The 26,794-nt window shown below is 47.4% G+C and overlaps 1 protein-coding gene across 2 annotated transcripts in view; it reads left to right on the top strand.

The window, feature by feature from the left end:
* The first annotated feature begins 14,153 nt into the window (after positions 1–14,153).
* Positions 14,154–26,794, top strand: part of SLC25A33 (solute carrier family 25 member 33) — a 35,174-nt gene continuing 22,533 nt past the window's right edge. The window contains exon 1 of one of the 2 annotated variants that reach the window (XM_036090485.2): positions 14,154–14,450. In XM_036090485.2, the coding sequence (XP_035946378.1) occupies positions 14,395–14,450 (56 nt within the window). In that variant the 5' untranslated portion in view covers positions 14,154–14,394. The remainder of the gene's footprint in view (positions 14,451–26,794) is intronic. The other variant, XM_036090484.2, reaches the window with a different exon arrangement.

Genomic DNA, 26,794 nt, shown 5'->3' with positions numbered 1-26,794 from the left:
GCTGCCTGGAGGAGGTGGGGGTGGGGCTGCGGCTTCAGCCAGAAGAAGGTGGCTAGGAGGTGGGGCTGAGCAGCAGCAACCCTCGACGCCCAAGTTCCCTGGGTCCTGTCCCAGTGTCTGGGCCTCAGGACACCTTAGGACGCCCACAGGTGGGAAGGCGGGGGCTGCAGTGCCTAATAAAGAATTTCCCTTCTCTGCCACATGACAGGGCCCAGAGCAGATACACTTTGATTTAAAGAAAATTAGGTGTGGGGCACCCGGGTGGCTCAGTCGGTTGAGCATCCGACCCTTGGTTTCAGCTCAAGGACACAATCATGATCTCAGGGTCATGAGACCGAGCCCAGAGTTGGGCTCCCAACTTGAGATTCTCTCCCTCTGCCCCTCCCCCTGCCTCTCTCTCTCTCAAATAAATACATAAAATCTTTAAAAAAATAAAATTGTGTCCCCTCCCAAATTCATATGTTGAAGTCCTAATCCCTAGTACCTCAGAATGTAACTGTATAGGCAGATAGGGCCGGTAAGGAGGTGATCAAGGCTCAGTGAGGTCATTTGGGTGGGGGCCCCTCGTCCAGTAGGACTGGTGTCCTCATAAGAAGAGAGAGACACCAGGGATGCCCACTCATGGAGGAAAGACCATGTTAGGATACAGGGAGAAGGAGGCCACCCGCACCCAAGCAGAGAGGCCTCCCAGGAAGCAAGACCTGGTGGCACCTCGACCTGGGACTCCCAGCCTCCGGAACTGGGAGGAAATACATTTCTGTGGTGTAAGCCCCCCTAGTCTGGGGCACTTTGTTAGGGCAGCCTGAGCAAACTGAGACATTAGGTAACCTGACATTGCTCGCTCTGAGAATAAGGGAGTGGCATTTTCAGGGGGACAGGTATGCTCCTGAGCGCCACTGGCTTGGTGGCTGTCCAGAGGGCAATTTGCTGACGCCCTGAGTCCTAGCACATGGGTACGACCTGTGCTGTCCATGACCGCCACTCCTCTGTGAAACCTCAGCATTGGTGCAGCCTGGATCTGGGAACAGCTGCAGGTAAAGCTCTGTGTGAGGCCAAATTACCTTGTCCGCTTCATTCATTCATTCATTCACTCATTCATTCATTCATCACATATGTACAAATGCTCAGTGCCGCCCAGCGTTTTACCAGGTGCTACCGATGGGAGGCATTATTAACTGCTTTATCATCAGTATTCTAACCCAAGGCTCAGCAAACTTTCTCTAAAGTACCAACCAATAACTATTTTTAGCTTTGCAGCCATGCAATCTCTGTCTCAACTACACAGCTCTGCCTTTATAGGGAAGGCGGTCACAGACAATATGTAAATGAGTGGGCGTGGCTGTGTCCCAATAAAACTTTATTTAAGGATGGAGAACTTTGAATTTCTAGTCTTACGTCATGAAATACTATTCTTCTTGTATTTTTCTTCCGACCCTTTAAAAAATGTAAAAACCAGGGCACCTGGGTGGCTCAGTGGGCTAAGTGTCTGACTCTTGATTTCGGCTCAGGTCATGATCTCGGGGTGGTGGGATCGAGCCCTGAGTCGGGCTCTACACTCAGCGTGGAGTCTGCTTGAGATTTTCTCCCTCTCTCTCTACCCCTCCCCGTGCTCGTGCACTCTATTTCTCTCTCTCTCAAATAAATAAATAAATCTTTTTTTAAAAAATGTAAAAACGATCTTAGAGCCCAGGCCATAAAAAAATGGGTCTTTGGGTTGTAGTTTGATGACCTCTATTTCAGTAATTAAAAAAAAATCCATCAAGACAGATGAATAATAAAATGGCCCTGAGTCTAACTGGTTCATCAGTTTCAGTTTTCCTTTGTTTCACCCCTCCCTGATGGATATGATTCCTGATACCAAGTCTGAGCTATAAAACATAAACTTAAGCTGGGCTGTCTCCCCGGGAGAGGGCCCCCCCCACCCACCTCCACCCTCTGCCTGGGCAGTTGATCCCGGAATAAAAACATCCACGTAAAGTCACTTTCCCAGTTCACTCCTCACTGAAGACTTGTGACTTGTAACCGAAGCTGCCATTCAGGAATTTTTAAAGGCCTTGGGATGGAAATATGATCTGGGACCGTGAGGGCCTCCTGTGAGGGCACAGGTGGGGGCCAAGTCCCTGCACCGTGTCCTTAACAACCAGGGTTTGAAGTGCCAGTTCTGTTTCTCGGTGGAAAGATTGGCTTGTCCCTGAGGTTGCCTAAGAAGTGCAAGCCACCCCAGGTCAGTCCTAGAGCATCTGCTGAGCCCCTGCACTCCCCCAGGGGAAAGCCCTTGGCGGGGGCCAGGGCTGAAGAAGGAGGCATCTCCATGCTGCAACAGCACAGCGAGTTCCCACCAGCTGCCAGGACGCGCCAGTGTCCCATCCCAGGGATGGGTCCCTGGAGCCCTGCGCCAAGAGGTGCGTTGGAAACCCCACTGTACAGGAAGGAGGTAGAGCTCAGCACCATTTAAGACAAAAACAAAAACACTGATATGCACACTTCGAAGGGAGACCGGATCTAAAATTCACAGACCGTTTTAAATAACTAAATGCTATTGTTTTCGAGGACGCAGGGTTATTGAAACTAAGTGGACCAGCTTTGCAGTAGCCGGGCTCTCCTGAGGAAGGGACAAGACCGTGCAGTGAAAACTAAGGCAGAAACGACAAATGTAAACAAATGCTTCTCTTTTGGGACATCTGGCTGAGGTGCCCAGAGGTGCACAGGGAGGATTGCTTAGCTGGGGCTGGGGCAGAAGAGCAGCGGGCTCCCCGGGGAGGTGGCATTTGAGGTAGATCTACCAGCAGGGAAAGGGGAGAGTCCAGGCAGAGGGCACAGCATGGACAAAGGCACGAGGCATGAAGGAGTGTCCCGTGACAGAAGAATCTGAAACTATTGCCAGGGGGCAGATGGTGCTTTGAGGTGGTGGCTTTGAGCTCACATTCAGTAGGGCTCTGGGGGATGGGAATCCTGTAAAACCACGGTGGAGGGTGTGCGACTTCCATTAGACCCCCAGCACTGCCACCTGGGGCTACTGAGTTAATGGATCAAACACTGTCAGGGACTCCCCTGTATGCCCTCAGCCAGCCCCAAGTCATGGCAGCCACTTCCTTGGTGGGCCCCTGTGGCTTCTGGAATCCTCCATGAGGACAGTCCCCGGCTATGGGAACACGGGCAGTCTGAGGGAGCCAGGAGTTAGCCCCGAAGAAGGAATAGAGGCTGGTGGACAGACACGCAGCTTCCATGCCCCTGAGGGAGGCATTCTGAACTGTGTCCCACACAGCCTCCCTGGGGTCCCATATCCCCACAGTGGTAACAGCTCATTAGAACCCCCTGGACCTCTCTCCTCCCTTCCCTCACCTCACTGCAACGCCTGGGACCACCTCCCAAACAAACTAGCCGCACTCAAGCCCCATCACAGTCCCTGCTTTGGGGAAAAGCATAACTTTCCCATCTGGTTCTTTCTGGATCACACGGTGGTATCAGTTCAACCCACACACTCACAGGGAAGCAGGCCTGTGAGCACACATTTTCAGAGGAGTTTTTTTTCCCTCCTCCCTGCGTCCAGATGACAGACAAACCTCCTTCCCTATCTTTGCTGGTGGATGTGTTCCAGTCCACCCTTCACAGAGGCTGTGGCCCCTGGAGGGCCCCTCCAGCACCCCTATTCCCTCAACCATCTGACCCCAAACACCTGGGTTATAAAGTTCAGCAAATAGCTAGAGGGTAGCCACAACTCTGTCTGCTGACCCCTGGAGATTTCTCATGGGTTTACTGAAAACGTCATGGCACTTCCCCCAAAGAATTAAGCATAGAATGACCACATGACCCAGCAATTTCTCTTCTGCGCACACACCCAAAAGAATTGAAAGCAGTATTGTGAACAGATACTTGCACAGCCATGTTCGTAACAGTCTTACAATAGCCAAAGGCGGGGGCAGCCCAAGTGACCATCGGTGCATGAATGGTTACACAAAATGTGGTTTATACGTACAATGGAGCATTATCCAGCTTTAAAAAAGAAAAGACATTCTGATACCTGCTACAACATGGACGAACCTCGAGGACATGATGCTAAGGGAAACGAGACAGTCACAAAAGACAAATATTGTATTATTCCATGTCCATGAAGTACTTAGAGTTGTCAAATTCATAGAGGCAAAAAGTGGAAGGGTGGTACCAGGGGCTCGAGGAGCGGGCACAGAGTTAGTGTTTACTGGGGACAGTTTCTGTTTGGGTAGATGAGAAAGTTCTAGAGAGAGATGGTGGTGATGGTTATATAACAATGTGAATGTATTTAATGCCCCTGAACGGTATTCTTAGAAATGGTTAAAATGGTAAGCTTTGTTAGGTCTATATTATTAGAATTAAAAATAAATAAATGAATCAGAGAATCACTCAAGTTTGTGTTTTGTTTATTTTTTTTAAGATTTTATTTATTTATTTGACAGAGAGACACAGTGAGAGAGGGAACACAAGCAGGGGGAGTGGGAGAGGGAGAAGCAGGCTTCCCGCTGAGCAGGAAACCCGATGTGGGGCTCGATCCCAGGACTCTGGGATCATGATCTGAGCCGAAGACAGACGCTTAACATCCGAGCCACCCAGGCGCCCCTCAGCTTTGTGTTTTAAAAGTTATTTGTGGGGCGCCCGGGGTGGTTCAGTCGGTTGAGCATCTGACTCTTGATATGGACTCAGGTCTTGATCTGAGGATCAAGTTCAGGCCCCCGCGTTGGGCTCCATGCTGGGCATGGAGCCTACTTACAAATTTTTAATAAATACATCAATACATAAATAAATAAATGTTATTTGTTATGTCTCATCTTGGATTTGGAGGTGTTTTCTAGCGGGGGCGGGGATCTTTTGGGATCCCAAACCCGCCTCTTTCCAGAAGCAGAGGCTCTGGGACCACAGTGGAGGGCCCTGACGTCCCTCAGCATTTCTGCAGAGAGGCTCCCTGGCCACCCTTTCCAAAGGGAATGTCTGATGCGTCACACAGCACCCCACCTATTCCCTCATGGCGTCAGACACGAGGTAAGGATTTAATGTACCATTTGTTTCTTTGTTTGGTGACAGTCTCCCCAACTGGAATCTGAGCTCCAAGAGGCTCCAAGGGAACCACTCCTTGTTCTTACCTGAGTCCCTACTGCCCAGACCAGGAGGAATTCAGGTAGAAGTTATGCGTCTCCACCTCTCCCAATAAACTTGTATTTATATCTCAGACTTTTCATGATTCAAGGACACCATTAAACCCTGAGCTGCTTCCAGGCCAGAAAGCACCTTGTGGGTGGCAATGTCCTTCTAATGATGGTAACTGTCCAGTGGGGCAGATAAGGCAGGCTTCGGGGATGGCAGATGCGGGGGAGGATGGGATGAAGGATTAACAGAGGTGCTTTGTCAATGTGCAATCCTGCCTGCCTGCTCAGTACCCATGGGAAGTGTCAAGTAGATAGGTGGATGGATGCTCCAGAACATATCTCAGGAAAGGTGTGGGGCTGCAGATAGAAATGGGGAGTCATATGGATGCCATATAGATGGTTTTTAAGTCTTGGGGCTGGGGGAGGTCACCTAGGGAGAGGGTATAGCCCCCAATCACAGGTGAGGAAGTTTGGCATTTTTTTGAGCTGTAGGAACCACATTTATACCACATGGTCAACCATCCAAAACATCCCCTTTGGTGGTGGGCATTAGGATTCCACAGAAGGAGCTTGGAATCTGGAATGATAACACTCAAGTTTCATCTTATCTCTGCCCTACTCCGTAAGATGTGACCTCTCCCAGTTTCCCCATTTGTAAAATTGCCATGGGCCACGGGATCTACCTTATTTATCAACAATAAAACCCGCATTCCCCCAGTGTCCTTGAGCACCTGTCTGGGGGAACAATACGCCCTGTCCTGGGCCCCACCCTTTAATGGGAGAGGCCTGGAGGCAAAGGGAGGAGAGTTACAAGGAAACATGGACCGAGTTCCAAGGAATCAGGAGGAGCCACTTCTAAGTCAGAGAGGGTGTGAGTTGGGAAGATTCGGGACCACCTGATGAGGTAAGAATTTTATTCATTTATTTATTTTATTTATTTTTTTAAGTAAGCTCCATACCCAACGTGGGGCTCAAACTCATGACCCCAACATTAAGAGTCGTGGGCTCTTCCAACTGAGCCAGCCAGGCGCCCCTGAAGGAGGCATTTGAAGCACCTCTTCATAAAAAAGAAAGGTTCCGAGAAGGCAGGGAACTCGCTCGAAGTCATGGAGCCTGCCAGTGGCAGCCCACACGGCGGCCGCGGGCTCGGTCATCTTAGCTTTGATGTGGACGGCCCCGGCCAGGGCAGGCTAAGCCCTGCAGTAATGAGAACCCAGCCTGCCCTCCTCTCTTGCCCCTGCCTCCCTCCTCCCTCACTGGTAACAGGTTTACACCTCAGCACAAAGGTGAGTGATCCCTGGGGAAGGTGGCTCACAGATCAGCTTAACGTGAACGTCAGAGGTAAGAAAGTCTGGGATGCATTCTGCTTAGAGCCTCTAATCCGGTCCTGGGAGGAGGTTGGAGCACAAACTCCGGAGCCAAACCACACTGGTTCAAATCCTCTGTGCCTCCTCTGTAAAATGGGGACAATATTAGTAGTCTCCACCTGACGGGGTTGAAACGGTTGGGTGAGTTAATACAAGCACAGGTACTCTATAAAGGTTAGCTAGACTTCTGGATCCCTTTTGCCGACCTGTCCCCTTCCCTTGGCCTGGGCCCAGGGCAGCTGCATCCCGGCTCTGCCCTACTTAGACCATGGCGATGTCAGGCCTGCAACCGGAGCCAGCTCCCCAGGGACGACGGTGACCGTGGGAGAGTTTCCAGGAGCTAATGAATTCTTCAAACCCCTGGGGCTTGTTGGCATATTACCCCTTCAACACTCTGAAGGGTGCCCTGGTTCTGCCTCCCCGGGCAAGCAGGCCCAGAAAAAGGCCCACTGAAAAGTGACCCATCCAAGCCTGAACTGCTCTGCTTCCATGGCAGTTCGGGGACCCAGGTGGGGACCCGTGTCCATCTGCGTGTCTGCCCTGAGCTGCTGGAACTCCCAGCCCTGTTCTGCGTCCTTTGTCTCTGCCAACTCCTGTGTTGTCTTCCAGGAGGCCAGAGAGAGCTGTTATTTCTCAAAATACTGTCAGGTACAACTGGGGTGAAGCCGCCCCGAGAAAAAGAGCTCTCCCCCACTCGGCATTTTCTTTTCTACAAGACGGCAGCCCCAGGCAGGCAGGACTCTGTGAGGCCCACCCACCATGGATGCCCCATGCCACACTCAGGTTTGCAACAGAGCGGGGGCCAAATCAGTACTGGTCATGTGAATCAATGAATGAAGGGGGGTGTATCAACCCTGTTTCTCTCTCCTGCTCTGTCCCCCCGCCCCCCCACTGTGGGTCCAGTCACCGTTGCCTCTCCCTGTGGGTCGGCCACATCCATGTAGATGCTCCCGGCCCAGCATCCCTCAGGATTCAGTGCTGTCGGGCTGAGGGCCACACTCTGTGGACAAGAACCCAGACCCCACTTCCTCTGCTGAGGGTCCTCAAAGGATTCTGGCACCATAGCATTTCCCAACTGCCAGCCAGCTCCCCTCAGTAATGCGGCTTCACCTCATACGGAGCTGAAAGCATGACAATAACAAAGCTTATGTTTACTGCAGTTTCTCGGGGTGCAGGCACAATGACCTTACCTAATCCTTACCACAACCCGTGGGGCAGGTACTATTACTGTCCTGTCCTTTTGCATTTGGGGAAAGAGATGCTCGGAGAGGCTGACTGGTCAAGGCTCTGGGATTGAACCCCCAAGACCCGACTTTAGGGTGGGCATGCTCACCTCGGCCTCAGCTTGGCGGAGGAGCACTCGCATTCTGCAGGCTGGGGTAGTTAGCTGACTTAGCCTCTCCGAAGCTCAGTCTGCTCATCTGCGAAAGGGGCATAACAAGAGCCCATGGCACTGGCCTGGCGAATGCTCTGCCTCCCAGGCTTGCTGGAGGATGAAATGAAACGGCACCCTCCCAGTCCCTCATCCACAACTCCAAAATCCAAAAAGCCCCGAAGACTGGAAGCTAACTCCCTGGGCAGCAGAACCTGACCTGGCTCCGCCTCGTTTGGTGGCAAATCCTGACCTTGCCTGACCATGAGGCTGTTCACAGAGTGCTTTTAAATCCCACAAAGTGTAACTGTTCAAAACTGTTTTGTGCTGGAAGAGTGAGTGCTGCCCTGGGGGTGGCCTCTAGCATATATGCGTCCTCTGACTTCTCTGATATCATCAGAACAGCTCTGACTTGTGAAACACAACCTCCAGGGGTTTGGGAAAAGGGGTTGTGTTTATATATCCTTCACAGGAGGCTGGCATACAGCAGGTGCTCAATAAATGACAGTTCTCTCTTGTTTTAGGATTAGACAGCTCCTTAACCTCTTTCTTGCCAGCCCGCTCTGCTCTTCCATATTGGAAACAAGGCTTCCGGTGCATTTCAACGGCTGCAAACAGGTATGAGTACAAGTCCTGGTAATAACATCCGTGTGCTCAGTCCTGACCGCAGACAGGGCTCTGAGCCCTTCCTGTGTCCTGCCTCAGACCTTGTAGCTGGGTGGTTAAGCCCCTGCCCTCCCACCACGGCACTTCCTCTGTTCAAATCCCAGCTCTGCCACTTCCTAGCCAGGCCTGCTGTTTGAATGAAGTTATGGCTCCAACTGAAAGAGTCCTCGCAGGATACAGAGCAGTGTCCGGCACACATTCAAAATTAGCAGAATTATTATGATTCATCTCCACTCCGCAGTATGTACCATAACTGGAATGGAGAGATGAAGTCACTTGGTAGTTTGGCACCATGCTCTACTGCCGCTCAGAAGCTGGGACACGGAAGCGTGGGAGGGAAGGACAAGGGAGGAAGAAGGGCAGGGCCTGCCTGACCAGTCAGGTAGTCCGGTTACAAATGCCATAAGGTAATATCCAGTCTCCACCAAGCTCCAAGCATTATTCAAAATGTACTGGAGTTGACATTATACCGAAGATGCTGATGGGGCTCAGAACAGGTCGCCCTAAAATATGCCACTTTGGCATGTTGATTATTTAGAATTAAAGTTACTTAAGAAGCAGCTGGTGCATGAAGGACACTCTGACCCTCCTGTGTCCCCCTGAAAGCAGGAAATAATCTCTCATGTGAAAGTTACCCTCCCTGTACCAGGAGAAAGAAAGACATCCTTATCGCCAGAGACGGGAATTCTGGGCTGAGAAAGCCATATAAACAAAGCTTGGTTACTTCCTCTCCAGTTTCTACCCCAAGCCCGAACCCCTTTGTCCTGTCAATCCTTCACAAATTTTATTGTTTCCTTGTCCACAAGGTATAAAACCTACCTGCTTGGGTCACTTCCCTGGGTCTGATATCTTTGGGGCCCTGTACATATGAAACTCAAATTGTTTTTCTCCTGTTAATCTCTCTTTGAATACAAGGAGTGTCTCAGCCAAGAACCTAGAAGGGTAGAAGTAAATTTATTTTTCCTCCCCCACAGTGCATTTCTTCTAAGAAATGAACAGGGAAACATGGGGGCAGGGACGACGGGCTTACAAAGAGTCTGGAAGGCAGCTATGCTAACCATTATACCACCAACGCTTACAAAGAGTTTGGACAAACAGGTTCCAGCCTGGCGGACCTAAAGAGGGCAACTCACTGGCAGTGGCTGAGCCTTGCAGGAGCAGGGACAACACAGGCCTTTCATCAGCGAGAAGGCTGGGTTACAGAGTCTCACTTGGACTGTGGCAGAAACTTGGCTCAGACTGGATCTCTTAAGGAGAAACAAAAGGAGGGAAGGCAGCAGCCTGCTGGGCATTTGTCCTTTGCCCCCCAACCATACCCCCTGGGCAGACAGAGGCCTTGAACATCAGCTCATTCTAGATGAGGCCTCTCAGGAGAGAAACCAGCCCTGTCCCAGAGTTAGGCTCAATGAAAAACTGAAATGCTCCTTACAAGTTCCTGCAAAGATCTGAAATCCCAGCCCTTGGGGGTGCAGTGGGAGGAGGTGTTTTCCCAGTAGCTGGCAGGCAGCTGGAAGCTTTGCAGAAAAACAAGGATTAAAGAAGCAATTAGAGGTTTGACAGCCAATAATCAGAGGAAGAAAGCAAGAAGAAACCAGCAACAGGTCAGCAGGAAGCCTCAGGCCCTTCAAAATTCAAACAGTAGCAAAAAACCCAAAGAAGCCTCTCCTCCCTCACCTACCAAGTCTGGGAGTGGTGGCTTAAATGGGGTAGCATCTAAATGGGTCTGCTTGTATAACCATCTGTCTGCACCCTTCCTCACCCCTAAACTTGATATGTTGTACATATATTTATACATGTAGTCTGCTTTGCTTTTTTCCTTGCCAATCAACTTTCTTGAGATATAATTTACATACAATAAAATGCACCTATTTTACTGAATTTTGACAAATACCTATACCCTGATCAGGATAGAGAACATTTTCATCACTCTAAGAAGTTCTTCTGGCCTCTTTGCAGTCAACCCCCATCCCATTCCTAGCCTCAGCCCCAGGCATCACCTGATGTGCTCGCTGTCACACTAATGTACAGTTTTGCCTTTTCTAGATTTTCATATAAATGGAATTATGTATTCCTTTATGTCTGGCTTCTTTGTGATTGTTGCCGTTGTTCAGATGCTGTGGTAAATAGAATTTTTTAAAAATTTCATATTGAAAAAAATAATAAAAAAATAAAAAATAAAAAAATAAAAATTTCAATATGAAACCGTTTGCAGCTAGCAAAAGTTCTTTCTTTCTTGTACATTGACCTTGTCTCTTATGATCTTACTAAATTCACTAACTAGTTCTAGTACTTGTTACATAGATTCCTTAGGATTGCCTAGTAAACTATGACATCATCTATAACTAAAGATAGTTTTCCTTCTTCCTTTCTTTTTTTTTTTTTTTTTTTTTAAAGATTTTATTTATTTATTTGACACACAGAGAGACAGCGAGAGAGGGAACACAAGCAGGGGGAGTGGGAGAGGGAGAAGCAGGCTTCCCGCCGAGCAGGGAGCCCGATGCGGGGCTCGATCCCAGGACCCTGGGATCATGACCTGAGCCGAAGGCAGTCGCTTAACCAACTGAGCCACCCAGGCGCCCCATCCTTCTTCCTTTCTGATCTTTATATATTGTATTTATTTTTCTTGCCTTATTGCACTGACTGGGACCTCTAGTACCACACTGAATAAGTGGTAAGAGCAGACATCTTTTCTTGCTGCTGATCTTAGGGAGGTAGGCAAACAATCTTTTAGTAAGATGTTAGGGATAGCTTTATTATAGACACCCTTTATCAGGTAGAGGAATTCCTTCTTAATCCTGGTTTGCTGAGTTTTTTTTCAGGAATGGGTATTCAGCTTTGTCAAATGTTTTTCTGCATCTGTTGACATGATCATCTGGTTTTTCTTTTTTTATTCTGTTCGTATGCTGAATTATATTGATTGACTTTCAAATGTTAAACCAATCTCATTCCTGGGACGTATCTTGTTTGGTCATGATGTATAATCCTTTATATATATCGCTGGATTTGAGTGCTACTGTTTCAATAAGGATTTTTATCCATTTTAATCCCTGATGTACCCCCAGAGCCTAGAAAACAACCTTAAACAGAACAAATGCTCAATAAATATGTGTTGAATAAATGAATTAATCAAACATCTTCCTCCATGTGGGGGTCAAAGGATGTGCCCATTTCAACATTTTGGCAAAATGTCCAGACTTCCCTCTGACGATGTTGTCCCAGTCTTCACTTCCACCAACACATATGCCAGGGAATGAATGCTGGTGCTGCTCCCTGGCTTTACAGAGAAGCTAATTGTTGAGCTGGTTTCAGAGGAGGTCCAACAGAGGAAGGGGGCATCCTAGGCAACAGCATGTTCCAAAGCACAGAGGCATGAAAGATCATTGCATCAGCGGCTAACTAGCTGTGTGACCTTGGGCAAATTTGTCCTGCTTATCCATGAAACGGGAACGAAAACAACAGGTCTGCCAAACATTGTGAGTGTCCAGCGAGATAATATATGTGAAAGACCTTGGAAAAACTCTAACATGAAGGCAGCGTTACTATTAACAAGGAGGTGGGGAGGCTTGTTCTTGTGTCCAGCACAGCCCAGACTAGCTTAGCAAAAGCAGGCAAGAGGTTGGGTGCTGCCTTGGCATTACAAGCCTGTGTCCCACCCTCAGACCTCCATGGCATCTCCTTGGGTTAGAACCTGCCCAGATATGGGAGAGGTTCCCTCCTGATTAACGGGGTCCGGTTACTCTCTCCTGCCTTCTATTCATGCCTCATAAATTATCTTCAGTTAAGACCAACGCTGACTGCACCAGCAGCTAAAGCAAGGGATTTGGGAGATCTAGGAAACAAAGAAACTCACTTTTTTTTCCCCTTCCTGTTTGTCTTCTTCCCTTCCTTTTCTCTTTTTTCCCATATCATGGAGCACTAGTGTGCTTTTCCCCCTTTCTGAGCCTGGGAGTAATGGTTTTAATATGGAGTATTCACTGCGTTTGTGTTTTGGATGACTGCTCCTAAGAGCTGTTTTTAAAGAGTCCCAGCAATCAAATACCTAGCTCTTGTGTTTGCACACAATTTCCCTTCTGCTTAAGCTCTCTTTGTGTTTACACACTGGACATCTAGCAACTTGGTCTGGTCAAGGTACTGCTTTTAGCAGCTCTGGAGATTGAAAACACAGGGCTGGTATATTCTGTATCTTGTGCCTCAGGAGGGGGATGGGAGTGGGGGATGACAGACTAAGGGGTGACCTGTGAGAGCAGGCAGATTTTTTTTTTTAAAGGAAAGGTTTTTATTTTTTTTATTTTTATTTTTTTTAAAGATTTATTTATTTGACAGAGATAGCGAGAGAAGGAACACAAGCAGGGGGAGTGGGAGAGGGAGAAGCAGGCTTCCCGCAGCACAGGGAGCCCGATGTGGGGCTCCATCCCAGGACCCTGGGATCATGACCTGGGATCATGACCGAAGGCAGACGCTTAACGACTGAGCCACCCAGGCGCCCCGAGCAGGCAGATTTTTTGCTACAAAGTAGATGAGAGGCATGAAAACTTCCAGCAGCAGTAAGGACAGGAACACAGAGAAGGAGATGGCTTTGGGAGAATTTCAGGAAATGGAAGTGCCAGGTGAGTGATGCGCTGCTGAGAAAAAGAGGGGGGGGGGGCCGAGTCCACGGTAACAGGAAAGTTTCTGGTGTTAGTGGCTGTGCAGATGGTCGTGTCACCACCACGACAGGAAATACAACAGGCCCGACAGGTGTGGGGGAGGGGAAGAATGGTGAGATGAGTTTAGTTCGGGACATTTATTCATTACTTTCTCGGGCATCACTAGCGGCAGGTACCTTGCCAGGAACGAGAAATAAAAGAAACAAGATCCCCGCTCTCCTGAAGCTTACACTCCGGGGGTAAAAGGTCAGCTTAAAGGAATAAATCAACAGAGTAACTGCAGGAGCCTATATGAGGAAATTAAGTGGAATCATGTGATAGCGTGCTACAGGGTGGCCAGGGAAGGCCTGCCTGTCAGACCTGGAGGTAAGATGCCAGGCTGAGTTTGGCAGTGACCCAAGGACATACAAGTAGAGAAGCAGCTTGACTATAGAAGCTTGGAACTCAGAAGTCTGGGCAGCAGATGATCAGAAAGGATAGACCAAACGCGTTTTTGCAGAATCATAGAAGAATAAAAAATACACAACATTATACTAGGGGTACACTGGGGGCGAGGTCTATCTAGGCTGTTCTGATCATGTGTTTTCCCTAAGCTGGATGTTGAATACAGAGCTGTGAGATGTAATATGTAATTTCGACACCTTTTTGTACATCGTATCACAAAAACTAAACTGAACTAAAAACAGGCTAGGAAATGGGAGGCAAGTCCAGGCCCTGGGTCTCCCTACGTTTTGGCAAGCCGGGTTTCTCCGCATCAGGACGGGGACCAGGCAGCTTCGGCCGGATCTCACTCCCGGCGCATTGGCCCAGGCCGGCCCCGCCCAGCCGGGCGCTCCGAGCAGACGCCCGCCCAGACTGCGCAATCGCCCCGCCCACGTCCAACGGCGGCCAATGGGCGCGCGAGATCCGGGCCCACACCCCCGCCGCGTGCCGCCCGGGACTCGCGCAGCCGCGTGACGACACGGCCCGGCCCCCGCCACGTGACGGCCGCGCGCCGGGCTCCGGCTGGTGCTGGGCTAGCGCCGCAGAGGCCGGTGAGGCGCCGGCGGCCACGGTGGGGAGGGCGCCGTGCGAGGGCGCAGGGTGTCGGGGCGCGCGCGCATGGAGGCGGAGCCGGCAGCCGCGTGAGAGCAGCCGGGCGAGCCGAGCGGGCCTTCTCGCGCATCCCTCGAGCGACCTCGTGCTCGCGGCGCCCGGCGGCGGCGGGCCGCGGAGCCGGCGCGGCCATGGCGACGGGCACTCAGCAGAAGGAGAACACCCTGCTTCACCTCTTCGCCGGCGGGTGAGCGTCCCGGCCGGAGCCCGCGTCCCCCACCCCGACCCCGCTGCCCCACCCCGCGCCCTCGGGCGCCCCGGCCGGTTACCCGCCCTCCCCCGGGCCGGAGCGCCGGCTCCCGGAGGAGGAAGTCCCGGTGGTGTGGGGAGGCCCCGGGGGCGCGGGCCTTCCCCCGCCCCGGGCCGCAGACCCCGAGGGTGGTTTTAGCCGGCGCCCGCCGGGCTCCCACGCCCATTCCCCTCCCGCGGCGTCTCCTGCTTTTTCTCCTTTTAAACAATTAGAGGCTGGTGTGACGAGTGTCACTCGGGGGCGGTCCTGCCTGGCCACTGTGGCTCGGTCCGCCCCACATCCTCCCAGCTGGCTGCTCTGTCGTGCTGCACTCGCTGTCCTTCTGCCTGTATTGTGCTCCAGGGCCTCTTTCCGAAGGCCCTGGGCAGTCTCGTGGATGCTCGGGGGGCCCGGGACTTCCTCCGGGTAGCGCCGCGGCGAGTTCAGACAATCTAGAGGGCTGCAGGTGTTGGACATCGGCGGGGGGCTGGAAAGTGCTGGCGAGCCGTGATGCCGGCCAGCAGGCAACCTGTGGGAGGGCAACTGGGGGACGGGGGTGGGGGTGGGGAATGAGGTCAGGAAGGTGTGTTGAAATGCTTCTCTGGGCGCCTCGGTGGCTCAGTCGGTTAAGCGTCTGCCTTCGGCTCAGGTCATGATCCCAGAGTCCTAAGATCGAGCCCCACATAGGGCTCTGCTCAGCGGGGAACCTGCTTCTCCCTCTCCCTCTGCCTCCCTGCTTCTGCGCGCTCGCTCTCTCTCTCTCTCTGTCAGATAAATAAATAAAATAAAATCTTAAAAAAAAAAAAAAAGGAAGAAATGCTTCTAATCTGCTGGTGGACGCATCCACTGTAAGATCTGCCCTGTTTTTGAGAGCTGCATTTTTTTTTTAATATTTATTTATTTGACACAGAGAGAGCACAAGCAGGGGGAGCAGCAGGCAGAGGGAGAAGCAGACTCCCCGCTAAGCAGGGAGCCCGATGCGGGACTCGATCCCAGGACGCTGGGATCGTGACCTGAGCTGAAGGCAGACGCATAACCGACTGAGCCACCTAGGCGCCCGGGAGCTGCATTTTTTTGATCATCATGCACCGGATACTTTTCAGTGGCGGCAACGCATTTTTAGGGAGGTTGGGTGGTAGGGGGTTTAGGAAGGGAGCTGATTTTTTGTTTCTTCAGAAAATAGTAGTGAAAATGAGTATTAGTAATTTTCTTTTTTTTTTAATACAGCCAGTGGCTTTGGTTCCTTTTGGAGTCTTCCAGATATTTTGTCTTATTTGAGGACCTCACAAGCTTGGCACAGCAATTTTTAAGTATAGGACATGCTGCATAAAATAGAATTTATTCTGGATTATCATCTTGACTTGAGTATTAGTTGCAGCTTGGACTGAGGTATGTTTCTTATTACAAACGAGTAATGGTTGAGAACTTACCTGCAAAATAACTATGATGAAAGTGTTTGTACGGGGCGCCTGGGTGGCTCAGTCGTTGAGCGCCTGCCTTCGGCTGGGGTCATGATCCCAGGGTCCTGGGACCGAGCCCCGCATCGGGCTTCCCACTCCACGGGAAGCCTGCTTCTCCCTCTCCCACTCCCCCTGCTTGTGTTCCCTCTCTGGCTGTGTCTCTCTCTGTCAAATAAATAAATTAAAAATCTTAAAAAAAAAAAAAAAAGTGTTTGTACTTCTTACTGTACTTGACCACCCACTCTGTTTCTCCAACCAAAAAATTTTAGTTCTTCATACATAGGGAGAATTTCTCATTCATCTCTTCCCTGTCATTCCCCCTTCATCCATTCACTTTATCTCCCAGTGTTTCCTGAAAGTCACAGGGGAGGGGGGAGCATTCCTAAATTAATACAGTATATTAATTGGTTATTCTAAGGAATTTTAAACAAGTTGGCCATGTTAAAGTAATTTCTCAAGCCAAGAAGGGTAACTTAAAAATGATTTTATACTTCATGATTTTGGTTTCATGTTGTTGTGAGGTGGGCTTTTAAAAAATTTCTTTGTCTTCCAGACTAGGAAGAGTTACCTGCTCCGGAGCAGCCTCTGTGAGGCTTGCTGCATAATCCATTGCCCTGCCTTGATGAATCTCCCTACCTGCCCTTTACAGGGCTGCTAATTCTCCTACCAAGCAGCAGCCTCTGAACTTGTGTTGGAGGAAAACTACAGTAGCCGGCACAAGTTGCGAGGACTGATTAGAATGTAGAGGGTTTATTAGGGAGGTGCCTGAAGCCATTGTATTTAACAGGTTCCTTCTTTGTCCAAAGCTCAGGATTACTTGCAGATACTCCAGAAAGAAAAGAAATCTTCGAACAGGATGCTTTCAGAGTAACTAATTGGATTTTGATTCATTCCCACTAGCCTAAAATAATATTACTTCCATTTCTTTCAGGGAAGAGCATTAACAGGAGCTAAGTGTTGAGTGCTTAGTATATCATATAGTTAAAATCAGTAAACCCAGTGGTCCCACCAGGTCCGATGGCAGATGCAGTGCTCTGCTCTAAGTAACTAGTTTCCACTGTTGTTAAGCTGGCATCTTTCCAGAAGTCAGAGCCCTTTGTAAATTTGTCACTTTTCTCCTGTTTGTTGAATAGCCATTGGAAACTAACATCAAACAACCTTAATGCTATCACTAATTAATGATACTGAATAATGATTTTTACCAGGTATAAGAGGCTTAGGAATCGTTGAAAATTAATTTTAGAGCCTGGGAAATAAAAACTACACCCCAAACAACTCATAGTCTTTTAAATTTTTTTGATTTTTTTTTTAAGACAGTTTCTTGGGCTCTTTGCAAAGGCAAAAATACTCCTTTAATCTCTAGTAGTCATCTTTTTTTTATTTTTAAGATTTTTTTTTTTTTTTTTTGGAGAGAGACAGTGAGAGAGTGGAACACAAACAGGGAGTGGGTGAGAGAGGGAGAAGCAGGCTTCCCGCAGAGCAGGGAGCCCAATGCGGGGCTTGATCCCAGGACCCTGGGATCATGACCTGAGCCGAAGTCAGTTGCTTAACGACTGAGCCACCCAGGCACCCCTCTAATGGTCATCTTTTTAACACTGTTACCCTTGAAGAAGAGAACTGGAGGAAAAACCACCCACAAACCAACACCTAAAAAAGGCACTTCAGAGAGGGTTATGTGTATGTGTACTAAATGTAATTCCATAGCTACTTTAAAATAGGCTCCTATTCTTTAAATTGGTTTCTTAGTAATACATTAATGGCAACATGGTAGTGAATTTTCTCAGTATACCTTTAATCAGTCCTTACTGTTCAGTGGTTGCAATGAAGAAGGCAAGTAAGTTTCCAAGCCCAGTGACTGGAATGTAGAGTGAGGATGTTACAGTCATTTTATGATAGGGCTACCTAATTTATTCTGATGACATAGTTTCTATTTAATCTCGTTTCTGATTTTTTGCCAACATAAATAACTGGATATCCTTATATGTACCTGTGTAGTTCTCTGATTACTTCCTTAGGATAAACCAGGAATGATACAGTCGCTGAGTCAAAACACATTTTTAAGGCTTCTGTTACCTCCCAGCACTTTCGTAACCAGTTCTTACGATGTGTTACTTCTGCATGAGCAAATGCCATTCACTTGATACTGATTTTTAGTATCTTTAGGGATTCTCCTGTTTTCTGCTTTCTTCCCTCCTGTCCCAAAATCTGGATAGTGTTGTTGCCAAAATAAAAAACATTCAAACAGATGTTGTTACTACGTAAAGAAACCTATGGTTCCTTTTCTACTGTTTAGACTCTCTCAGTAAGAGAGGCACAGAAATCCTCTGAAGTGGCCCTGCTGGGACTAGGACCTTATGGCTGTTAAGAAAAATCCTTTAACCTTTCCTTCTCGAATGTCTCGGCGCTCCACTAGTCCATATAGTGTTAGCGACGCCCTTCACCTGCTGAACAAGCAGTGAGAGCCGGGTGACAACTTAGTAGACACGCTCAGCGCCCGAACTAGCTGGGCTAAGCTGGCTCTGGAGTTAGAGGTGGACGGCCCGGATTATATGCTTTAGTGCTATTTCTCTGCCGGGAGTTTTTTCTTTTGTCAGCAGATATACTCACATAGCTTTTAAAATGTATTTTAGTGGGAACATGGTATGTCTTTAAGGTTTTAAAATACATAATCCAAAACAGTTTCAAGATTCAGTGTTTTGTGCCCCCCCCCCCCCATTATGGACAGCTGTCACCTGGTATATATACTTCTACACTGTGCTTGTCCCTACGAATGTAATCTGTATCAGCTAATGGTTACTTCGGGAGTGTTAGGCACGTGTTCGTGTATTTGCCAGGGGAGCGATGCAGAGAAGATGCAAGACTTAAATGATTAAAGAAATTTTGGTAAGACAAGAATAGTGTGCACATAATATTTTATATAGGGTTTATGTATATCGAGAATATAAATTGACTATTTCATCGGTGTATTTTTTATATGTGACAAACATTTTTTTTTTTTGGACAAGGTCATATTTATTTGACAGAGAGAGACACAGCGAGAGAGGGAACACAAGCAGGGGGAGTGGGGAGGGAGAAGCAGGCTTCCCGCGGAGCAGGGAGCCCGATGCAGGGCTCGATCCCAGGACCCGGGATCATGACCTGAGCCGAAGGCAGATGCTTAACGACTGAGCCACCCAGGCGCCCTGTATGTGACAAACATTTTTAAATGCTGTATGGTGTTTGTATGAAAGATTCCTGCTAGCAGTAAGCTTCGTGAGAATAGCTGCCATGTCTGTTTTCATCACTTGTACATCTTGAGTACAATATCACACTTGTTATAGATGCTTAAACAATACTTGTTTAATGATTAACTAAGTGAATAAAAGGTAGTGTGTGTCGGGGCGCCTTTAAATCTTTAAAAAAAAAAAAGGTAGTGTGTGTCTTATCTGGGGGTTTAGCTTTATGTGGCCAGTTAAATTGTCCCAAATAAAGAGAAGCGGTACTTTGATTATTTATGAATTGTGAACATGGTTCTATATGTAAGATTTGCTGAACCAATATTGGCGTAAGGTAACATTTTGGATTTGTGTATTTGTGAAAAATAATGATTCTCTTCAGGTTTGGAAAGTACTATAGGGTTGGGTTTTTTTATTCATTCATAGGGTGCTATTTAATTTTTCTTTCTAAATGAGGTAGAATATAGGAAATAGCATCTAAAAGGTAATTAGCTGCATAGAAACTAGGCATTTTGCTTTGACTGAGTAAATACAGAATTTGCATAATCAAAATCTTCCAAGCCCTGTACCAGGTATTCAAATAAGACATTCCAGAAAGTTACAAAGAGGCACTAGTGTTTTCAAGTAGTGACCATAGAGTTAGCAGGTGAACGGGGGAATTCCTTGAAGACTCCAGAGATTGGGATCACAGGTTGTCTCACAGGTTCATTTGTTGGTGGAATCCACGTAGTTATGTATAAGCTGTGAATCTGGGAAACAGTTGACCACCAGTTGGGTAGCGATTAAAATAGCATATCAGTCTTGGCTTTAGTGCCTAAAGCACTAATATATACACTGTGTGTGTATATACAGGAAACAGGTTCTTGTTGAAAACATCTAGTTTTTGAAAGGTGTCCTTGTTACTTGACACTCAGAGTTAAAATGCAAAAATTTGTGTGCATAATTAAAATTTTTTGTGTCTCTGGTCACATGAAGATAAAAGAAGAAATCCAGTGTATATATTGTAGTAGTGATAGTCTAGCTTTGTTCTATAAACTGGAAGAGAAGAGCCTAGTCCATCGGGGAAGGTTTAGGTGGGTAAAAAGAAAAGGTTAAATCCATGTTTATGTACTAAACACATGACTTCAATTCTGGGCAGAAAGAATGAGAGAAAGTGGGGGGAGGGCTTTCAGGAATAAGTAGTAAGAGTGGGGAAAGGCACAGAAAAATCCAGGTAATAGATTTTTTAGAAAATTGGGCAAATAGATTTCAGAGAGCAACTCTTTGACTGCTCCCAGACATGTAATTTAACGGCTTGCTGTTCATGGTCTTTCTGCCATTCTGTTCACTTCCATGGTTTCAGTGAGTGGAATATCCCACAGAGCGTCCTCTCTGAACTTTGGCATCAGTGGTTAGAGAGCATTACCTCAGGACCAAAATTATATTAACATCCAGGGAGTTTCCTCATAGCTACTAGAAACATAGCCTACTAGCTACATGAGTCCTAACTACTTTTTGGAAGATTACTGATAATAGTAAAATTCTGTAAGTGCTTTCTTGGAAAACGAGGGTATAAATTTTTTTTTATTGACTAGGCTCATTTAGGAGGCTTTCATTTGTAAGTAATAAAAACTCACTTCCAAATGGCTTGATTATTGGCACATATACCTAAATTCTAAAGAGAGAACAGGCTTTGGTGAGGGCTTATTTAAATGGCTCAGCAATGTCACTGTGGGACCCCTCGTTGATTGCTGTGTTCCAGAAGTATCTGTGTGATTCCAGGATTGGTTCCTGCATGGACACGGACTGGCTTCCAGCAGCTCCTAGTGTTTCTCCACCGTTGAAAAGTCTTTTTTTTTTTAAAGATTTTATTTATTTATTTGACAGAGACACAGCGAGAGAGGGAACACAAGCGGGGGAGTGGGAGAGGGAGAAGCAAGCTTCCCTGCCGAGCAAGGAACCCGATGTGGGGCTCGATCCCAGGACCCTGGGACCATGACCTGAGCCGAGGGCAGACGCTTAACGACTGAGCCACCCAGGCGCCCTCCACCATTGAAAAGTCTTAAGCTTAATCTGATTGGACCAACTTGGACATGCACCCATCTCTAAACTGGTCACTGCTCCGAGGAGATTATGCTGTTTATTTTGGGCTGAATCATGTACCCATCTCTGAACAGATGACATGGCAACATAGATGGTATTATGTTGATTAAGTGAGACATAGAAATGGGTTCAATATTATCCAAACTATATGACTTAAGAAATTTGGGGTCTTGTTAAGACAGAGGAAGTGGGGAATGGATGCTGGGGAGGCAACCCGGAGCGCCCTCCACATTGCTTGTACTGCCTTCAGATAGATTGTTTTATTGATCTAGAACAGAGGTTCTCAACCTTGGCCAGATAATTGTGTGGGGAGGGGCACGGTATTACTGGGTGGTTTCCCGTGCATCCCATGTAGGATGTTTAATGGCTACCCTGGTCTCTACCCACTAGATGCTAGTACCTCCTCCCCCAATAGCAATAACCAAAAATGTCTCCAGACATTACCAAATGTCATTGGGGTGGGGGCGTAACTGCCGCAGTTGAGAACCACTGGTCTAGAATAGTGCTCTGCAGCCTTTGATCACACAGTCCTATAAACTGCAAAGTGTTCGTGCATATCTGCATCTATATTTATATTACCCTGTTAATTTTATATATATTGTAAAGCATATACACAAAATAGAAATTTAATGGTAGAGATTATAAATAAATGAAAATTTTTTTTTTCTGTAATTTTTTCCCCCCTCTATGCCAGTATTCCATTGTGCACACTTAAGAGTATGTCCCCCACTTTGGAGATTAGTGGTCTGAAATATTGGTATCCAGTCAGACTTGCTTTCCCGACAACGTGATGCCAACACTGTCACCATGTAATTGGATGTTGGATGGGACTTTTCCTGTTGGCCATGCATTGGCCGCTATGGCCCTCAGCTGAACCAAGAGGGGTCTACCGTAAGACTTAGAGATGGCAGGATCTGCCTGACTGCCCTTGACCACCTCACCCCAGACTGTATATACAGAGCAGACAGGTCATAGTTGTCAGCACTGTGGCACGTGGAGAGAGGGTTTTGCTGTCACTATCCCATACCCTGTTCTCAGTCTCTACTGGATGAAAGACTGGTACCTGGCTCTGACCGGTGCTTCCTGCCGCTGAGAGGCTGCTGCATTAGCCCATGCCAGCTGGATGGGAAGAAACTGTGGTGTGCTTAGGACAGACATTGGGAGGGACTTCCCACCAAGGGCCAATTTTGCTGCCTCCTGACGGACATGGAAGAATACTCTAGTGGGCCCATCGGCTTGGTGTCAAGGAGCATGGGGACCAGAGGAAGGAAAGGCACCTAGTGCTGTCCATTGGGTTCCCAGCCAAGTGAGGCTGAAAGGAAGTTGGGGGATGGACTGCTGGTGGGACCAGTATGGGAGTGCCCAGCGGGATTGAACACCACTCCAAGAAGGCTTGCACACCATCTACACTGAAATCATAACCTTTCCCGAGGCCGTTAATATAACACACAGCCAGGTGGACCCACAGCAAGACCGAAACCAGTTACATAAGACCACTTCACTCCTCTCTGTCCTCATGCCCAGAGAACCCTTAAAAGAGGGGAAGAAAAAGAGCAGACCAAGTACCCTCACGCCATACTTCCAGCTGGCAGTGCTGGAGGGAAGTTTTGAATGAGATTTGAGATGGAAGTTTAAGACGGGCCTGAATTTGAAGACCTGGAAGTTATCAGATATCTGTCCATGGTGTCATTGCTAAGAACGGGGGAATTCAGTAGAGGACAGCTGAATAGCAGAGATGGAGGAGGCCTGGTGGACAGAACTAATGTCTTTTTCTGAATTGAGACTCAAAAAGCTCTGTTAATAACTTCTGCCCAGAGTCACAGTGGACAGGGCTTTATCTGAGCTGAGTGACCACGGTTAGGAGCCAAGCTAATACTGAAGGACGTCTTTGTATCAAAAAATTAACAGGAACTTTTTTCTTTTTTTTTTTTTTTTTTTTTTTTAAAGATTTTATTTATTTGACAGAGAGAGATACAGCGAGAGAGGGAACACAAGCAGGGGGAGTGGGAGAGGGAGAAGCAGGCTTCCCGCGGAGCAGGGAGCCCGATGTGGGGCTCGATCCCAGGACCCTGGGATCATGACCTGAGCTGAAGGCAGATGCTTAACAACTGAGCCACCCAGGCGCCCCTAACAGGAACTTTTTTCAACAAATAATGTAATTTGTTGTAATCACAAGTGCTTAGGACTCAACATGATTAAATATTTTTAGAAAAACTTGGAAAGCCAATTCAGAGAAGTCCATATTTCTATTCATACTCCCAGATTGATGAGTGTCTTATATGTGCTGGTTCATGAAGAAAGAAAAAAAGTTGAGCTGAAAGATACTTTAAAAAGTCTGCTGTGGGGCGCCTGGGTGGCTCAGTCAGTTAAGCGTTTGCCTTTGGCTCAGGTTGTGATCCCGGGGTCCTGGGATCGAGTCCCGCATCTGGCGCCTTGCTCTGCAGGGAGCCTGCGCCCTCTGCCTGCCGCTCCCCCTGCTTGTGCACTCGCTCGCGCTCTCTCTCTCTCTCTCTCTCTCTGACAAGTAAATAAAAATTCTGCTATGAAATGTTTTAAATTTTGGGAAGAATTTTGTTTGGAAATTTCAGTTTAGTATCAACTTCTTTCCTTCTAATCAGGAGTATTTTAGTGACGATGTATCCAACATAGCTTAATAACTTAAAAGTATTAATGAATTAAAAAATGATTTAAAATGACTGAAAATCGATGCTTGTTTCTCATCTAAGGTTTCTAGTAGGTAGGGAGGGGCTCGCCTACTGAAGAGTTGCTTCTTACCGCTGGTTACGGTTGGCAGTGTTTTCCCCGTTTTGTCATTTCTTGTAACACTGAGGCAGCATCACTCTGCGTTGTAGAAGAGGTGCCTGAGAGTGCCTTAGTTTGTCCCCTGGTGAGTGGTCTAGAAGGCCAGCCGGGGCCTTTTTACCACCGCCCCCCTCCTGCCATGGGCCCGGGGTGTAACATACAAGAGGGTGTGTGGTTGTGAGTGTGGGCTGCCAGCCTCAAAGAGCTCACCGACTTGCCCTCAGTAGGGCACTGCTTTGTGGGGCAAGCGTACCGTCCAGCGGGTCGTCCTTTGATCAGTGGCGTGGGTTTGGTTGGTGGTTGGCCAGAGTGAGGAACATAACTGACATGGGGCCAAAGCAAAGGTGGTTGACCTATGTCGTGTTTGAACTTGTTGACTTTCTTATGAAAGACTACCCAGAAGTTCTGTTCTTTTTCAGCACTGTGGAATCATGTTATTGAACATAAGTAAATTTCAGTTTTTTTTTTTATCTTACTCTGTAGTATGTGAGTTTTCCAATGTGTTAAAATATTAAACCTTTTAAGCACATGGTTATTTTTCTAATAGGTAAGGGTAATTTCGTGTGAATGGACATGAGTTAGTTTTTACTTTTTTTTTTTTTTTAAGACTCCACACTATATCCCATTTTCTTTAGACATATTCTAGTGCTTAGCAAATTATACAGACCAGTATTTAGTTAGGCTCACAAATTTTCCTTGGTGCAGAAGAACACAGAGATTGATTGATTGATTGATTTAGATTTTATTTGTTTGAGAGAGAGAGAGCAAGAGTGCACACGAGCTAGGGAGAGGCAGAGGGAGGGGGAGAAGCAGACTCCCCGCTGAGCAGGAAGCCGCACTCTGCTCGATCCCAGGACCTCCGGATCACGACCTGAGCCGAAGGCAGACGCTTAACTGCAGATGCTTAACCAACTGAGCCACCCAGGCGCCCCAAACACAGAGTTTTAAAGGCCTTATTGTCAAATCAGCTATTGGCCAAGTAGAGTGTGAATGTAAATAGTCTAAATTATCTAACGAAACTATCTTTCCATCATCCTTCCCAAGAGTATGGTGAGAAGAACATTGGATTTGGGTCTCAGTTTAGCCACTTCGTCACTTTGTGACTTTGAGAAAGTATATGACCTCATTGAGACCAGGATTCCCCATCTAAAAAGTAAAGACAATACCAGTGGCAGAATCCTTGAGGGTTGAATGGTACTTGTCTGATATACATCATGTCCTGCCCGCCCTTCTCCCTTCCCATTCTGTTTGTGATCCCCTAAATTGCTTTTGTGGTTGATGGGCTTTGGCCCACAGTTCAGAAAACACTGTTGTATGTAAACAGTTCAATTTACGTGTATTATCATCATGATTCTAAAGCAGGTTTGCCTAAACTGTCAAAAATTACTATTTTCCTCTTCACCCTCCCCCAGTCTGTACATTTCATTCTCTTTTTCTGACATTCATACTCCTCATGGTAAATTGGGGGTAAATAATAGCTCCTACCTCATAGGATTGTTGGATGATTGAATGCCTGTCATAGAATAGTCATTGGCAGTAATGCTATTATTTAAACTGATAGCTTCCAGCTCTTAGTTATCATCATTTTACTTGCTCTATGGAACTTTGGGCTCCTGATTCTAAAATACTGCATGGAGTTTTACTTCATTCTTTCAGGGTCTGTGCTGGGTGCTAGATTCACTTCCACATTTCCAACATTTACATCTGGTGGCATAGGGAAGCTAACTTAAGTACTCTCTCTCTGCCAGCGCCTGTCCTTTCCTGTCGTTACTGTTTCCCAATCACAGGTGCTGGTGCTTATCATTTTTATTGAGCCACCTGTTTGCCAGGTGCTATCCTCTCTAAGTGCAAGAGTATGTGAATACACAGCCCCTCCCTACCTGGAGCTCCCAGGTAATGGAGCCTGTGACAGAAGGTAGAGAGTATGTGCTATTTTCTTTTTCTTTTTTTTAAAAAGATTTTATTTATTCATTTGACAGAGAGCACAAATAGGCAGAGTGGCAGGCAGAGGGAGAGGGAGAAGCAGGCTCCCCCCTGAGCAGGGATCCCGATGCGGGGCTCGATCCCAGGACCGTGAGATCATGACCTGAGCCGAAGGCAGATGCTTAAATGACTGAGCCACCCAGGCGCCCCAAGAGTATATGCTATTTTCAAACATTTAGATCCCTTGAAAGACATTGTCCTTGAAATCTCAATTTAATAATTCCTTGGCTTAGCAAATACTGTTTGTGCACTTGCAAGTCCTGATGTCGGGGATATAAAGATGAGTAAGACACAGGTCATGATCATCAGTGTTTTCCAAAGAGTAAAACATTTATTGGTGGTGGTGGGATGGTTTTAGATGGTACCTGACATTGTTAATTATAACTAGCCCATCAAACATGCAATTCATGGATATTATTAAGAAAAGATGTGGGGTCCCTGGGTGGCTCAGTTAGTTGAGCATCTGATCTTGATCTCAGCTCAGGTCTTTTTTTTTTTTTTTTTTTTTAAGATTTATTTATTTGAGGGGCGCCTGTGTGGCTCAGTCGTTAAGCGTCTGCCTTCAGCTCGGGTCGTGATCCCGGGGTCCTGGGATCAAGTCCCACATCGGGCTCCCTGCTCCGCGGGAAGCCTGCTTCTCCCTCTCCCACTACCCCTGCTTGTGTTCCTGCTCTTGCTGTCTCTCTCTCTGTCAAATAAATAAAATCTTTAAAAAAAAAAAGATATATTTATTTGAGAGAGAGCGTGTACGTGTGAGAGC

Source organism: Halichoerus grypus, chromosome 5 (genome assembly GCF_964656455.1).
Source record: "Halichoerus grypus chromosome 5, mHalGry1.hap1.1, whole genome shotgun sequence".
NCBI lineage: Eukaryota > Metazoa > Chordata > Mammalia > Carnivora > Phocidae > Halichoerus > Halichoerus grypus.
The sequence above is the reverse complement of the archived record's forward strand: the minus strand, read 5'-3'. Positions and strand labels throughout refer to the sequence as shown.